The sequence below is a fragment of the Bufo gargarizans genome, chromosome 7 (genome assembly GCF_014858855.1).
Source record: "Bufo gargarizans isolate SCDJY-AF-19 chromosome 7, ASM1485885v1, whole genome shotgun sequence".
Taxonomy (NCBI): Eukaryota; Metazoa; Chordata; class Amphibia; order Anura; family Bufonidae; genus Bufo; species Bufo gargarizans.
The window spans coordinates 43,354,999-43,371,066 of record NC_058086.1 but is presented as its reverse complement, the minus strand read 5'-3'; the positions used below and the strand labels follow the sequence as shown (position 1 = coordinate 43,371,066).

At 47.4% G+C, this 16,068-nt stretch overlaps 1 protein-coding gene across 1 annotated transcript; it reads left to right on the top strand.

Annotated features, from left to right (window-relative positions):
• The first annotated feature begins 8,291 nt into the window (after nt 1-8,291).
• On the top strand, nt 8,292-11,358 carry GADD45A (growth arrest and DNA damage inducible alpha). The gene is made up of 4 exons (XM_044301303.1): nt 8,292-8,452; nt 8,735-8,836; nt 9,299-9,512; nt 10,712-11,358. The coding sequence occupies exons 1-4, from the start codon at nt 8,409-8,411 to the stop codon at nt 10,823-10,825; spliced, it is 474 nt and encodes a 157-aa protein (XP_044157238.1). The 5' UTR covers nt 8,292-8,408; the 3' UTR covers nt 10,826-11,358.
• Nucleotides 11,359-16,068: the final 4,710 nt, after the last annotated feature.

Sequence of the window (16,068 nt, the reverse complement as noted above, 5' to 3'; positions counted from 1 at the left end):
TCGTTGTGAAGAAGGCCTCATGCACACAACTGTATATTTTTTCCACATAAGATCCGCATTTTGTGCAGATTGGATGCGGTCCCATTAATTTTAATGCTGTGTGCCGTCCACATCCGTATGTCCAGGCCTAAAAAAAATAGAACAATGCAAACCGGACAAGAATAGGGCTTTTGACAATGTGGCTAGCAAAAATTGCGAGATGCACACAGCCGGTATCCGAATTTTGGAGTTGTGTGCAGGAGGCCTTAGACGGAGACGCTGGGCGCTTCATCGGCGTTGCCTCCATTGGAGTCGAGGTGCACAGAGTCACAAACAGCCTCCGTACAGGAGGTCCAGGGTTCCTCGCGCGTCCCAGTGACTAGACACCGGTGCATCCTCCTCATGACAGCATCTTGTGACAATGTGTTTGTTTTCCGAATGATGAGCATTAAATATTAGCAGACAGCCGCCGCTCACACACATCCTAGCAACAGACTGACACACATACACAAATGAGGCCGGGAGACTCCTCAAGAGAGAACTTGAAGACACACATGATGAGGGAGGATCTTGTGATTATGTTTCAACTTCAGCTCATGAATTATTATGTCATCTAACAAAATGCATTTTGTATCTACTTGTATGGATGCCTTTACCTGGCGGCGGACGCCTGCACCATATGACGTAGTAATGTGCATCCCTGCAAGGAATCGGCAGCGAATTCTGCACGCGCATCACAAGTGCATCTGCTGGAACTCCACAACCGCAAAATCTGCACCACGAAATTGTAAATGCTGAGGGTTAGGCCGGGTTCACACCACCGCTTATTTTTCCATTCTTCGGATCCTTCAGAAGAACAGAAAAATAAAGGAAAAAAAATTGGATCCTGTATTTTCAGCCTCTGTTATGCTCATTTACTGTTTTAGGCCTCGTGCACACAGCCTTTCTGTGCATTGGGGACCGCGATTAGCGTTCCCTAATGCATAGGCACCATCCGTGCGGATTCCGCAGACGGATCCAGACCCATTCAACTTGAATGGGTCCGTGTTCTGTCCTCAACGCAAAAAATAAAAATAAAAAAATACACCTTACAAGTGAATGGGTCCGCATACGCGATACGGTGAGCACACGGCCGGTTCCCACATATTGCAGACCCGCTGTTTGCGGGCCACAATACGGGCACGGCCGTGTGCATGAGCCCTTAGCCATTTCCGTCTGAGATCCGTTATTTTAGAAGGAACAAAAGTCCATTCAGGAGAAGAGAAGCCGTATTTATCGCAGTCAGTGGCCCGGTTATTGTCTCCACCATCTGCCGGCCCTCGCACCTGACTGACCACTGATCACCATCAAGGGCAGCACCAGGCAGAGTACCAGGGTGTGCCCTGAGGGTCCCTGCACAGCCCCAGAGGGAGGACTACCACAGTGAACTGTGAATACTACTACCCCTCTCACAACCACCACTCCCATCTTCTCAGCCCTGCATGTCCCTTCCGTTATGGTCCGTGGTGGCGGAATCCATAACGGAATTCTTAGATAACCCGAACCTTCTACGCCGATCTTGAAAACACAAGTTCGCTCAACACTACTGGGGAGTAAGGTCGTACTGGATGAAGACAGTGAGGTAACGCTCGTTTATTGCCAAGGACTTTACTGCTTGTGGCTTTGGTATATTACTTCCCCCAACTTTGAAGACGGATTTACACTCCACAGACTGGGCATTGCAGAAAGAGTTAATGTTGACGGGATTGCAAGCCTGTGGAATTGCACTATCACTACCATCATTGCTGCTGCCTACACACAGCTATTGGGAAAGGCTCACTCTGTAATGTGCCTCAAAACTGTGCCTATTGCTGCAATATGTACTGCAACCCCTATCATCCATTCAGTAACGAGAAACTTTATTTACTGAAACCAAACAGACTTGGTCATTGACTCCACCAGCCATTCGCCTGCCTCACGTTCTGCCAACCATCCACCATCAAGGGCATCCCAACAATGAGCAGGCAGAAGCCCCCAAAAGGCCCAGGGTGCGCCCTCCCATCACCGCACGGCCCAGGGAGCTACAGGGTGAGGACTGCCACTGTGAGAGCTACCACCCCCATCATTGTCAATGCCACATCTCCTCTTCCTGTGCTTGCTGCACAGGCACCCGATGGACCCTATTATGGGGTGTCGTTCTTTTCTGCCATGCGATAGATTTGTTGCTGTGTTTAGTTTATTTTAGTTATTTTTATTTTTCTGTTCCAAGAACCTAACAGAAAAATGATGCAGATGTGAACACAGTCTTATGGCCCTAAGTTTGTATGCGGCCCACACGTCTATGTCAGCGTTGGGGTTGCGCAAATTTTGGATTTCCACAGTTTTTAGGGTAATTTTTCTTGTGACGTGGCTGCTTGTTACTTCGGCAGCAGGTATTCTACTGAATACGTATCCGCAAGAGGTTCCGCAGCAGCCACTTGCAGTCAGGTGACAGCCTCACACTCTGCCAGGAAGCCCCAGCATTGTGCAAGGCACCGTGTGATGAAGAGGAGACCGGCACCACGTGACCGGCTTCCTGCATTCCAGCCCCGGGAGCGACGCGGTTTCCAGTCAGTTCGGGCGCCGTGGCAACAGCCATGTCCCCGCCCTCTATCTTGACGTCACCACAGTGTGATTTACCCGCGCTTTACCCTTCCTCAGTGCGGGGAATGGCAGAGGATTTTTGTCACCCAGTCCCTGGGGGAGCAGTAAATCGTGCGGCCGAGCATTGTGTCCTGTGTTATCAGCACTGAGCATCTCCATGTGTAAAAACGCCACAGAAACACGCCATGTGTCTGAATAAAGGCTGTATACAGCTGAGGTGGCACTACAAGCCCCAGCATGCCCAGTAAATGGCCTAATTCTACTTAAACCTAAAAAGGCAAAGCTGTTTATCTCTCAGTATCATAACATAGATGCAGATATAAGCATCAGGGAACATTTTCCTCACATAAAATATGAATATAGAACTGAAAATTAGTGGCTCAATCGTACTATTAAAATATGTATACGCCATGCATTATGGCTTTTGCGCGCATTTACGCTGTCATTTTTGGCTGAGGTGTGGACCGCAGCAAGGACACCACACAACTGATCACCATCAAGGGCAGCACCAGGCAGGAGCCAGAGTACCACCAGGGTGTGCCCCGAGGGTCCCTGCACAGCCCCAGAGGGAGGACTGCCACAGTGAACTGTGAATACTACTACCCCTCTCACAACCACCACTCCCATCTTCTCAGTCCTGCATGTTAATTCCGTTATGGTCCGTGGTAGCGGAATCCATAACGGAATTCTTAGATAGCCCGAACCTTGTACGCCGATCTCGAAAACACAAGTTCGCTCAACACTACTGGGGAGTGAGGTCGTACTGGATGAAGACAGTGGGTTAACGCTTGTTTATTGCCAAGGACTTTACTGCTTGTGGCCTTGGTATATTGCTCGTGAGCCCCCTCTTCCCCCAACTTTCAAGACGGATTTACACTCCACAGACTGGGCATTGCAGAAAGAGTTAATGTTGACGGGATTGCAAGCCTGTGGAATTGCACTATCACTACCATCATTGCTGCTGCCTACACACAGCTATTGGGAAAGGCTCACTCTGTAATGTACCTCAAAACTGTACCTATTGCTGCAATATGTACTGCAACCCCTATCATCCATTCAGTAACAAGAGACTTTACGGAAACCAAACGGACTTGGTCATTGACTCCACCAGCCATTCGCCTGCCTCACGTTCTGCCAACCATCACCATCAAGGGCATCCCAACAATGAGCAGGCAGAAGCCCCCAAAAGGCCCAGGGTGCGCCCTCCCATCACCGCACGCCTTCATGTCCAATATTTTACCTCAAGAGTCCATGTTTTTTTTACCTCCATTGAATTCAGTGGGAAAATAAGGCCTTTTTGCAAGTGGCACTGCCAGGGGCGCAGCTATAAGGGGTGCAGTAGGTCGCCCAAAGAACTCCCAAATACACACAATTAGGGATGAGCGAACTTGTGTTTTCAAGTTCGGTTTACAAGGTTCCTGTAATCTAAGAATTTTGTTATGGATTTTTCTACCACGGATCATAACTTATGGTCCGTGGTAGCGGAATCCATAATGGAGTTCTTAGATAACCCTGAACCTTGTACAGTCGAGCAAAAACATACGTTCGCTCATCCCTACACGCAAAGTGTTAAAAAAATGGCTCATGGAGGGCGGGGGCCCTGTTAGATTGTGTATGCACATTTTGACTCTCGGAAGCCATGACCCTGTCCCGAATCTGTTGTATAGCAGATCCCAGTGACACCTGATGAGCACATGTGGTCTGTGGCGGGTTTATTGCGGTTTACATCAATATGGCAGCTAGAAAAGCAATGCACTGCAGGTTGCCGTATTCTTGCTGCCAATGGAGCCTCCAACGCAAGTGTGAAAAGTAGCCTTGTGCCCTGTTCACACTGGTTTCTTTTCTGTCAGAATTTTGGTGCAGCCATTGCTCCAAGAAGCCACCTACAGCAGCACAGTTTGCCTGCCATTGTTTTCCATGGAAGGCCTTTTTGCACTTCATGCAGCCATAATTTATAGCCATGATACAAGGTGTATGGACGACACTGGCGCTAGCAGTTTAGCTCCATTCAGCATTGAAATTCAGGATGCGGATTATGCATGTTTTTCCCATGCAGAAAAAAATGCAGTGTAAGGGTCCATTCACATGTCCGGAGTGTATTGCGGATCCGCAATACATCCGGCCGGCACCCCCATAGAAATGCCTATTCTCTTCCACAATTGCGCACAAGAATAGCACATGTTCTATTTTTTTCTGGTGCCACGGACCGGTAGATTGGCGGCGCGCTCCGGAAATGCGGATGCGGACAGCACACTGTCCCCGTAGAGAATGAATGGATCCGCACCCGTTCCACACAATTGTGTAACGGATGCGGACGTGTGAATGGAGCCTAAGGGCCCTTGCACACGACCGTATGCCCTCCGAGACATACTGTCCTGGAACGGCATTGAGTGTGCGCATCGGGCTGTCCGCCGGGCTTTTGTCCTGCACTCATGATCTTATTTGTGTGGGACAATAGTCCCGCGGGCGGCCCGACGTGCACAGCATCATTGTAATCTATGATGCTGTGTACTCCCATGCGCACGATAAATGCCACTCCGGGACATATGGCCCGCTCGCGGACTGTATATCTTGGAGGGCATACGGTCATGTGCAACGGCCCTAATACAGTACCAGCAAAGTGTATGAGAAAAATCTAAAACTCTCATGTATGCTTTGCCTTTTTCTTTCGTGCACATTCTGAAATTGTGTGGTTCTTTTGTGCACATTTCACTTTTTTCAAAGGAATGGTGAGATCCGCAGCAGAATTGCCTAAAATCCACACCAAAAACCACAAGTAAATATGTGGGTACGGACACACGTGGCATAATACTACTATGTGCAGCACCAGCAGAGGGGACGAGATTTCAGAAATGTCACCGACACGCTGCAGAAAAATCCTGCAGCATAAATCGACTGAATTTGTGTTGCGGGTTTTATCTGCATCTTTTAAAATTTTGCAAGACAGATTTAAAAGAAATTGCTGGTAAATTTCCGCCAATCTTAATAGTTATCAACAGACAGTATTTTAATGTGTATGGGGACCTTAAAGGGGGGTATGTCTTTGGGGGGAAGGGGAGTTTGTCAAACCCCATCCTCATAGGCAGACCTGCAAAGGGAAGCATACTTACCTGCTTCCTGACACTGGCTTTCTGCTCCTACGCTCCCAGGATGCAAAGTTCCATTTTGATGCCGCTGCAGCCAATCGCTGGCCGCAGCGGTGGTCTGCTCCCCTTGCGTCATGTTAAATGGTCACATGACGCAAGGGGGGCAGGTCACCGCTGAGGCCAATGATAGGCTGCAGTGGCGTCAAAATGGAACTTTGCATTCTGGCAGCGCAGCAGCTGAGGCCGGGGAGAGAAGGAGCCGGGAGCCAGCATCAGGAAGAAGGTAAGTATGTTTCTCTTCACAGGTCTGCCCAAAGGTGCACAACCCCTTTAAGAACTTTTCTGTAGTGTATGTTTCCATTGAACAGCGATGCTGCAAATTTAACAGGGCAGAATTGTGGGAAGATCTGCAGTGTTTACAGCTGCAGCAAAGTGGGTGAGAATTTACAAAAATCTGCAGCTGATATTGAGTTTTTAAATCGTAGCATGTCAAGTTATCATGTGGATTTCCACTGCGTATTCACACTTTGCAATGCACAGGCAACTCTGCTGCCAAATCGGTGGCAACTCCGCATGTGGATTGCACCGTGGATTAATTGCGGATATTGGCACAGAACCACGGCAGAAATTCTGCTGCAAAAAAATAAATAAAGAACCCTGTGTGGTCATCACCTAAAATAAGCAAACATTTTTTACGTGGCTGCGGTCCAGCTTCGTACCACGCTGCAATACCCATTTGGAATACGGTGTCTTCCGCTGCATCAGATTTATTTATTTTTTATCAGTTTTATCAACGTAACGCAAGCAAATCTGAAATGGATGACAAGTCGTAGTGTGAACAGAACCTAACAGCCCACAGTCATCAAGGTGAAACATTCCACCGAGGTCGTGGAGAGTGAAGATTTGGTGCAGGTTTTGCATTTTGCATCTTTTGAGATGTGCATTATTCCTTTCTACTACACTGTAAAAAAAAAAAAAATATCTAAAAGCGTACTGCACTCGGTCTTGTTCCGTAACGTCCCGATGACTGGGCACCGTTTGCTAATGTCTGCCATGTTTTGTTTTAGTCACACTACAATTTCTCATTCAATCTTTTTTTTTTTTTTTCCCCTTTCCCTACAGATTAGGGTCATGCACACAAACGTATTTTCTTTCCGCGTCTGTTCCGGTTTTTTTTTGCGGATGGTATGCGGAACTATTCATTTCAATGTGTCAGCATTCCTTTTTTCGTATGTCCGTTCCGCAGAAGAGTACAACATGTCCTATTATTATCCGCATTACGGACAAGGATAGGACTGTTCTATTAGGGGCCAGCTGTTCCGTTCCCTAAAATATGGAATGCACACGGACGTCATTCGCATTTTTTGCGGACCGCAAAATACATACGGCCGTGTGCATGAGCCCTAACACTGGTCGTCATTCATCGCATTTTTATTGCCTTGTCATCTTGTGCATGGAGATCCAAGGTAGTCACCTATAACAGCAGGGCTTGTTGCTAGGCAACAGACACCACTCTGCGGCGCTTCCTATATAAACGGGCATAAGGCATATTATCAAAGTGTAGCTTGAGGCTCACGGGCCCTAATGCAAATCATTACAGGCCCCTCGCCATGAAACGCCATTCCTAGTTCTGCTGCCATCTTAGGCACAAGGACACGGGTGTGACCGCGACTTTTGCACCCGGTATATCGGTCTCCGGAAGTTTTATGCTTTTGGTTATGATATTTTTACTGCCTGTCAGATTTTCAGCTGAGCGTTACACATCATGAAGTCATACCTCGGCCTAATGGGTGACTACCTGGGGTCCCGCTGTAAGTGATGACATCACACTGGATGTAAATAGGAAGTGCTGATTTGTGACTGAGCATGATCGCCTCCATATTGTCTGGAAGTGGAGGCCGTTGGGCCCCAAAAGAGCGAGAGCCCAGGTCTGACTGCTACTTATGTACCTCTGTCACTGATTATGATGGATTTATGCTAAAAATTAGTAATTTTGGGATCCCACTGCCAGGAATAAGGGGGGGTGGGGGGTGGTCATCGTTCCCCGCAGAGCCTTGTGACCCCGTGTCGCACAGATTTGGGGCGCCCACATATTGGTGGGGTAGACTTTTGCACCAGTTGAACACACTTTTATTGGTTTTGTCATCAAAACGGCAGTTATCAGAAAGAATGGACATTACTGGCAGAACCATCAGCTCCTATCCATGCATTGCCTTCAGGTCACAGAGCTGAGGTGCTACCTGTAGTTTTTACAGTAAGGGGGGGGGGGGCTACTTCTGATGATATCACTATTATTTAAAGGACATGATGGGCACAGCCTGACCATTGCTCATCCTCTGTGAGGAGCAGCAGCCAATGCCAGGAGCCGCTTCCAGCACCGAAAGGGTTATGCCACCAATCCAATCACCTAGCAACCGTCTTCCTACAACAGCGCCGCCCCTCATCCCTAGGCCAGCCAATCGCAGCCCGCGCCTTCGTACTCGCTCCTTTACAAAGTAGTAGCCGGGTTGTCGTGCTGACTGGAGCCCCAGCCCAGAGCCAATCAGAGGGCGGTATGTTAATGAGGTGCGCGCCGATTGGCTGGGAGTCCGGCACATGTAGCCGGGTAGGGGACGAGTTGAGCCAGAGACACTGGAGCTGAAGTACAGAGAGGACGCGCGAGTGACACACGGAGCAGTGACGGGCAGCAGCAGGATTACTGTACGGACTGTCGGGAGCACTATGACACTGGAGGAGCTGGCTGCTGGAGAGCAAAGCATGGGAAGGTAAGGAGCGCGCAGTATTCCCGGGGTGACCGGTGCCTGTGACCGCGGGGCTCGGCTGTGTCCCCCCTGGTGGGGTGACTCGGTGAAGCTCTGAGGGTGCATGTCTCTGTTATGGGGTGACTGGGCTGCTGTGCTTTGTGCATGACTGTTGTAAGGATGTGGGGGTGACCCTTCCTTCCAGTTTGCGTCGCTGACAGTTGTCTATGGGATGAGTGACCGTTGCTGTGTGACCCGCCGGGTGTCCTGTGCAGGGTGCTGACCCGGTGCCCGTGTTGTTTGCAGGATGGACATTGTGGGGTCGGCGCTGGAGGAGGTGCTGAGCAAAGCCAAGCTGCAGAGGACCATCACCATCGGGGTGTACGAGGCGGCCAAGCTGCTCAACGTGTAAGTGTCAGCTCACTGCAATCAGGGGGACTACAACCCTCAGCGTGTCCTGTGTCACTGTGCCCTTACATGAGCACATGATGACCTATATAGAGGGTGCAGCTCTCCAGATCCTAGAGCATGCTGAGCGTTGTAGTGCCCTAATTTTCCTTTATTCAGAATTGGTATAAATACTAAGTATCTGCCGGTCAGGTAACATATTTGCTGCACTGACTTTAATGTTGCAGACTATGCATGTAAATTATCTTGCAGTTTCTGTCTTTATATACTTTTGTATAGTTTTCTGCCTGTTATATACTTTTTTTTTTTTTTTTGCATTTTCTCTCATACCTTCTCTCCCCCCCCCCCCCCCAGTTTTCTGTCCTGTACACTTTTATTTATTTGCAGTTTTTTTGTTGTTGTTGTTGTTTTGATTGCTTTGTGCTGCATGTCCTGACCAGCCCTCTTATTTGTACCTTGCAGGGACCCAGACAATGTGGTGCTTTGTCTTCTGGCCACGGATGAGACGGAAGATCAGGATGTCGCCTTGCAGATTCACTTCACTCTGATCCAGGCATTTTGCTGCGAGAATGACATCAACATCCTGCGAGTGAGCAACATGAGCCGGCTGGCCGAGATCCTGGGCGGCGCTGACAAGGCCGGGGAACCTGCTGATCTGCATTGTATTCTGATCAACGTAGGTGACGTTCTCTCAGGGAGGGAGGGAGCCGGGGTGGTTTCTGCTGAATTTCAGGCTTTTCACGAGAGGGGATTGTTGTGGGTTACTATGTGTACAATCCCCGGGAGGGGATGACATTCACAAGCACACAGTCTCCCCCGCACCTGTCTGAACCGCTGCCTGATAGAAGTAAAACAGGTCCTTGAGTTGTCGTCATTGCAAATTCAGACATTGCAGAGAGGCAACTAATATTACCGCCATATACGGGTTGTCGCCCAACTTTCCCAGACTTTTTTGAGTGGTAGATGTAACGTTGCATTTTACATTTTGCAGTCCAGATCCAAATATGATCTAGTATTGGTCATTTTTTTTTTTTTTTATTTTTTATGATTTTATATTTGGCTGCAGTTTACGATTAGCAGGCACATGCAGATATATGGTCATTATTAGTGCAATGCCCTTTTTTTTTTTTTTTTTTTTTGTGCAGAATAGTTTTCGCTCTCTTGATATCTAATGCCCTGAGGTATACAGAGCCTGTGTGATAAACCTTACAAAGGACACCTGTGCTCTCGACTGTCCCCCCTACACCTACACCTCTCACCACACCCGGTGGCAGCGCTTCCTGCCCCCCCCCCCCCCCCCCCACAGAACAATTGACGCTCAGAGGGTATTGTGAGCGTGTCCTACCCAGCCCTCGGCTCTCTACTGCCAGCTCCCGTTCCCAAGCTCCCGTAAGACTGACTCACTCCCACATTCCTAAGCTCCCTGTGTCGCCCCCGCCCCAGCACGGAGTTTCGGTAATGCAAGATCACAGTGACTTTGCTCTCTGCGCTCTCAGTTCTTTCTAGTTGGACTTTGGACAACTGCTTGTGATCTCATCACTGGGGCATTCCTGCCCGTTAACTTGTTCGGACATGTCTTTTAGTAACGGACTCCACAGGTAGAGTAGGATGTAGTGCAACAAGTGCTTCTACGTTTGACGTATGTTTGGTGGATTCACTTTAAAGGCTATTCTGAGTTATTTTCCAGACTTGGCCGTGTCTTGTATTACAAACCAATTGACTTGAAAGAGCAATACTAGACATGGCCATGGACAAGGGAGGGCGCTGTTTAAGGAGACCCTCTTTTGTAAGTCTTTCAAATACAAAATGTACTTTTTTTTTTTTTATACAGTTCATTGAATTGTTTTTTTTTTTTTTTTTTTTTTTCCTCTCTAGAATCCACATGCTTCCCAGCTGAAGGATCCCGCCATCAATCAAGTGATCAGTTTCTGCAAAGAGAGCCGTTATTTGGATCAGTGGGTGCCTGTGATCAACCTCCCCGAGCGATGAGCTTTGTCGGACCTCCATAGGACACTTTCTGTTTTAAAAATAATATAAACAAAAATACAAAATGTACTGTTCCCTCCAGAGGACGCTTCCACCTGTAAAGCAGGGCCTTCTGTCTGACAAGTGGACATGACTGGGCGGCTGCTGCCTATTGTGTTTCATTGGGAGAAAGGAGAAAAACTGTTTAAATATGGAAGAGGAGATGAGCACGTCTGTTGCGGCACCACCTCACGTTTTGGAGGCGACCAGATTTTATTGTTCAGGAGGAGTCGGGGATTCCCAGAAGTAAATGGACTCTACGTGTCTGACGTATTTTATATAAGATGCTATTTAATGGAGAAGAATGGTCGATATTTAAAGTTATCGATATGAAAAGTTAATTTATTTCTTAAACTTATTTATGCAACTTTGTTACCTATTCGATGAGTTCACTGAGCTGGTACTGTCTGCTTTTATATTCCGAATGGTTAAGAGAACCAGATTTTACATTGTTATTTTTTTTAAATATTAGTATTAAATAAAATTTTAAAGACAAATGAGTCTTCCTCTTGTTTATCTTGCATGTAATGGAGTTGGAACTCTTGTATTGGTCAAACTCGGGGCTGATTCACACGACCAAGTTCACTATGGAAAACTCTGGCCGCATCTTCTGCACTGATCACCGCTTCCCTGACCGGACTGCATGGTAGTGATTTGATACAGTCAGTACATATCTAATCGCAGGTCTACTTACTGTGAATATAGTACCAGAGACCTATGATCAGATAGGAACTCCCTGCATCATAAATCGCTATGATGCCATCAGTTGGGGTCAGAGGAGCCGCAGTCGGTCTAGATGTGGCCGACGCATGGTCATGTGAATCGGCCCTAAGGGAAAATGCATTGACTGTGAGGGTGTCGGCACACTTTGCAGCTGTGCCACAATTGTTTTTTTTTTTTTTTTTGCAATAAACTAAGTGTTTTATGGTGTTTTCTGCCAGCAAAGGAAAACGCTATAATTACTGTATTTTTTTTTTTTTCCCCACCCCATGAGACGCACCTAGGTTTTAGAGAAGGAAAATAAGACCCCCTCTATTCAGACCCCCAATGTAAATGACCCCTTCCAAAGCATACCTCAGATCAGACCCTCTTAGAGCAGACCAAAAAAACCTTGCCTCTTCTGCTCCTGATTCGGCCGTCGCTCCCAACATCCACACTTTTCTAGCTTCTTCCTGCCATGCACTGTGCTGTGACCTGACACCGCACAGCGAGCGGCCGAGGAAGATCAGGAAGTGGCGAGTACAGAGCCTGGGGAGCGCTGCATTCACCACTTCCTGGTCCTCCTGTACTAATGAGCACTTTCTTAAAGGAAGCGTTAATTAGTAGTCACCCCATAAGACGCAGTGACATTTTGCCCCCACTGTAGGGGAAGGGAAATATGGTAATGTAATTCAGTTTTGCTGTGTTTTTGCAGGTATGTTGTAAAAATTGCATTTTTTTTTTTTTTTGCAACCTCAAAAACACAGCACAGCCGTGATGTGCGCCAGCACCCTTAGGCCTCCTGCGCCCCATGGCCGCAATGCATGAATACGGACCTCAGGGCAGATCGCGGACCCATGCACCCATTCCTCAAAAAGGGAACATGTCCTATCTTTTTGTGGAACTGAAGTACGGGACAAAACCCCATGGAAGCACTCCGTAGTGGTTCTGTTTCGCATATCCGGATTTGCGGACCCATTTAAGTGAATAGGTCTGCATCAATGATGCGGAATGCACAAGGAACGGTGCCCGTGTATTGCAGGTCTGCAATGTGGCAACGGGACACCTATGGTCGTGTGCAGGAGGCCTTAGGCCTCTTTCACACGAGCGTGTCCGGATGCGTTGCGGCAAACCCGCGCGAGTAGGTACCCAATTGCATTCAGTTTTGATTGCGTTCAGTTTTTATTGTGCGGGTGCAATGTGTTTTGCACGCGCGTGATAAAAAACTGAATGTGGTACCCAGACCCGAACTTCTTCACTGAAGTTCAGGTTTGGGTTCAAGGTTGTGTAGATTGTATTATTTTCCCTTATAACATGGGTATAAGGGAAAATGGCATTCTGAATACAGAATGCATAGTACAATAGGGCTGGAGGGGTTAAAAAAAATTTAAAACTTTTTTTTAACTTGCCTTAATTTACTTGTTCGTGCAGCCAGCATCTCTTCTGTCTTCTTCTTTGAGGAATAGGACCTTTGATGACGTCACTGTGCTCATCACATGGTCTGTCACATGATCTTTTACCATGGTGATGGCTCATGTGACTAGCGTAGTGAGGTCATCAAAGGTCCTATTCCTCAAAGACAGAAGAGATGCCGGCTGCGCGAACAAGTGGATTAAGGTAAGTTCAAAAAATCTTTTAACCCCTCCAGCGCTATTCTATGCATTCTGTATTCAGAATACTATTATTTTCCCTTATAACCGTGTTATAAGGGAAAATAACATTGGGTCCCCACCCCAATCGTCTCCTAGCAACTGTGCGTGAAAATCGCACCGCATCCACACTTGCTTGCGATTTTCACACAGCCCCATTCACTTCTATGGGGCCTGCGTTGCGTGAAAAACGCACAATATAGAGCATGCTGCGATTTTCACGCAACGCACAAGTGATGTGTGAAAATCACTGCTCATGTGAACAGCCCCATAGAAATGAATGGGTCTGGATTCAGTGCGGGTGCAATGCGTTCACCTCACGTGTTGCGATCAGACTGGCGATGTTTGACAGAGTGCAAGATGGAGAGCACCTGGACTAAACCACTGTTCCATGCAGAGAAAACTGCAGCATATTCACATTTTTTTTTTTTTCACTGCAATATTCACTCATTCAAATGAATGGCAGAAATGCAGAGGATTTTTTAGCAATGGATTTCCATGTGGAAAGTCCACAGCATCCACTTTACAGCAGAACAATGAATGAGATTTTGCTGTAGCAAACTAAGGCCTGTGTGGGTGGTCTCTAAAGGGGTATTCCAGTGTAATATCCACATGTCCAATAGATGCAGCTTCCACCTCTGGGACGGGTAACTGCATGGACTACTGTGGTCCTCCAGAGACGGGTGTAAATGTCTGCATCTCTTGCCATTCACTTACATGGTTGTTAGAGAAACGGCCAAGCATGCTACCATAGTTGAGTGGACACCTGTCCATTCATCCTCTGGATCTAGTAGCCGCCTCACCACAAAGGTAGGGGACTCCTGTTGTTCACATAAATGCATGTCCCAGATGTGAGAACCAAACCTCAGATGTTCGTGGCATATCTTGCTGGAAATGCCATATACAGTACGTCCAAATTGAGAAGATCCCTTTAAGATGATTTGCACATTCTGGTGTCTGCACTACAGCTTTCCCTTTATCGGACTCTGCATTCTCCTCGGATGAACTCTCACTTTCTGACCCTTGACAGCACCTGTCTCTCTCCTCCCCCCCCCCCCCCCATTGCAGTTTTATCCATATCTCCAGCAGACTCCTTATGTCCAGGAATCCCAGTAACTGAATCCACATTCCCAGTCACCCACTATTTCCCGTCTTCCCACACTCCATGATAGCAGTCGCCAAAAGAACTTTAAATATTTATTCTGATGGGAAGCGTGCCCTCGGCCAGCAAATCTGACAACATGTTCTGTGTTGCTGTCCTCGGGCTCCGTGCGTCCCCAGCTTCTTTACTTCCTGTTGTTTTTTTTTTATTGTGCCAACATATTCCACAGCGCTGTACAAACACCACCAGTGCAATTGATGTACAATAGTGTGCACAAAAAAAAGTTGCTGCATTTCAATAAAAACTGCAGTATAATGCGGCATACATTGTGTGCACGGGAGCGCACAGCATCATAGGTTACCATGATACTGTGCACATCGGGCCGCCCGCGGGACTACTGTCCTGCACTCATATGCATGCAGAATAATAGCCCCGCGGGCAGCCTGATGCGCACAGCATCACAGTATCATAGGATGCTGTGTGCACAATGTATGCCGCTCTCGGAGGGCATACGGTCGTTTGCACGAGCCCTAAATTACATGGTAACATGACTGGACCCCCCCCCCCCCCCCCCCGGCCTGGGAGAATTAAAGGACAAGATGGCCACATCTACCTGCACTTCCGTGCTTGAGAGGGGGCACTTGATTTGTCTCAAAAAGTTGCTTTTTTTTCCTTGCCATGGACAGCAGTAATTATTAGGGTGTCTTCCCACGTGGCAGAAAACTCTGCAACTGAAAATAATTTCCGTTCATTTGAATGGGGCAGCAAGCACATGGATTCCTGCAAGCCCCATTAAGGTGAATGGAACGGGTGCGTTGCGGGAAAATGCGCAATTTTTCCACGCGAGTGCAAAGCGTTTTAATGCGTCATGTACGCGCGTGAGAAAAATCGGCATGTTTGGTACACAGACCCGAATCCGGACTTCTTCTGGCGTTGTGTAGAATTTATTATTTTCCCTTATAACATGGTAATAAGGGAAAATAATAGCATTCCTAATTCAGAATGCATAGTACAATAGGGCTGGAGGGGTTAAAAATAATAATAATTTAACTCCCCTTAATCCACTTGTTCGCGCAGCTGGCGTCTCTTCCGTCATCTTCTTTGAGGAATAGGACCTTTGATGACGTCACTGCGTTCATCACATGGTCCATCACATGATCTTTTTACCATGGTGATGGACCATGTGATGAGCGTAGTGATGTCATCAAAGGTCCTATTCCTCAAAGATGAAGACAGAAGAGAAGCCGGCTGCGCGAACAAGTGGATTAAGGAGAGTTACATTTTTTTTAATTATTTTTTTTTAACCCCTCCAGCCCTATTGTACTATGCATTCTGTATTCAGAATGCTATTTTCCCTTATAACCAAAACAGCACCACACCAGTCTACAGGTTGTGTGTGGTATTACAGCTCAGCCCTATTCACTTCAGTGGAGCCGAGCTGCAATACCATACGCAACCCATAGACGGGTGTGGTGCTGTTTTTTGGAAGAAAGTGGCCATCATTTTCTAATCCTGGAGAAAGCAAAACTTGGAATTATGCCGGATTTCGGGTAGCAGTGCATTGTGGGAGCTCTGCTGCAGGGTACAGTTTAACCAAGATTCCAAGGAGCAAGCAACAGAATGCTTTGCTTTCACTTTGGCTGTGAATGGAGAAGAAAATTAAACCTCTAAGTTTACCAAAGTTGCCCATCAGAGACCCTCCGATTCCACCCCCACTCCCCCAATAAAAAAGGCACAGACACAAGAAGGAGACACGG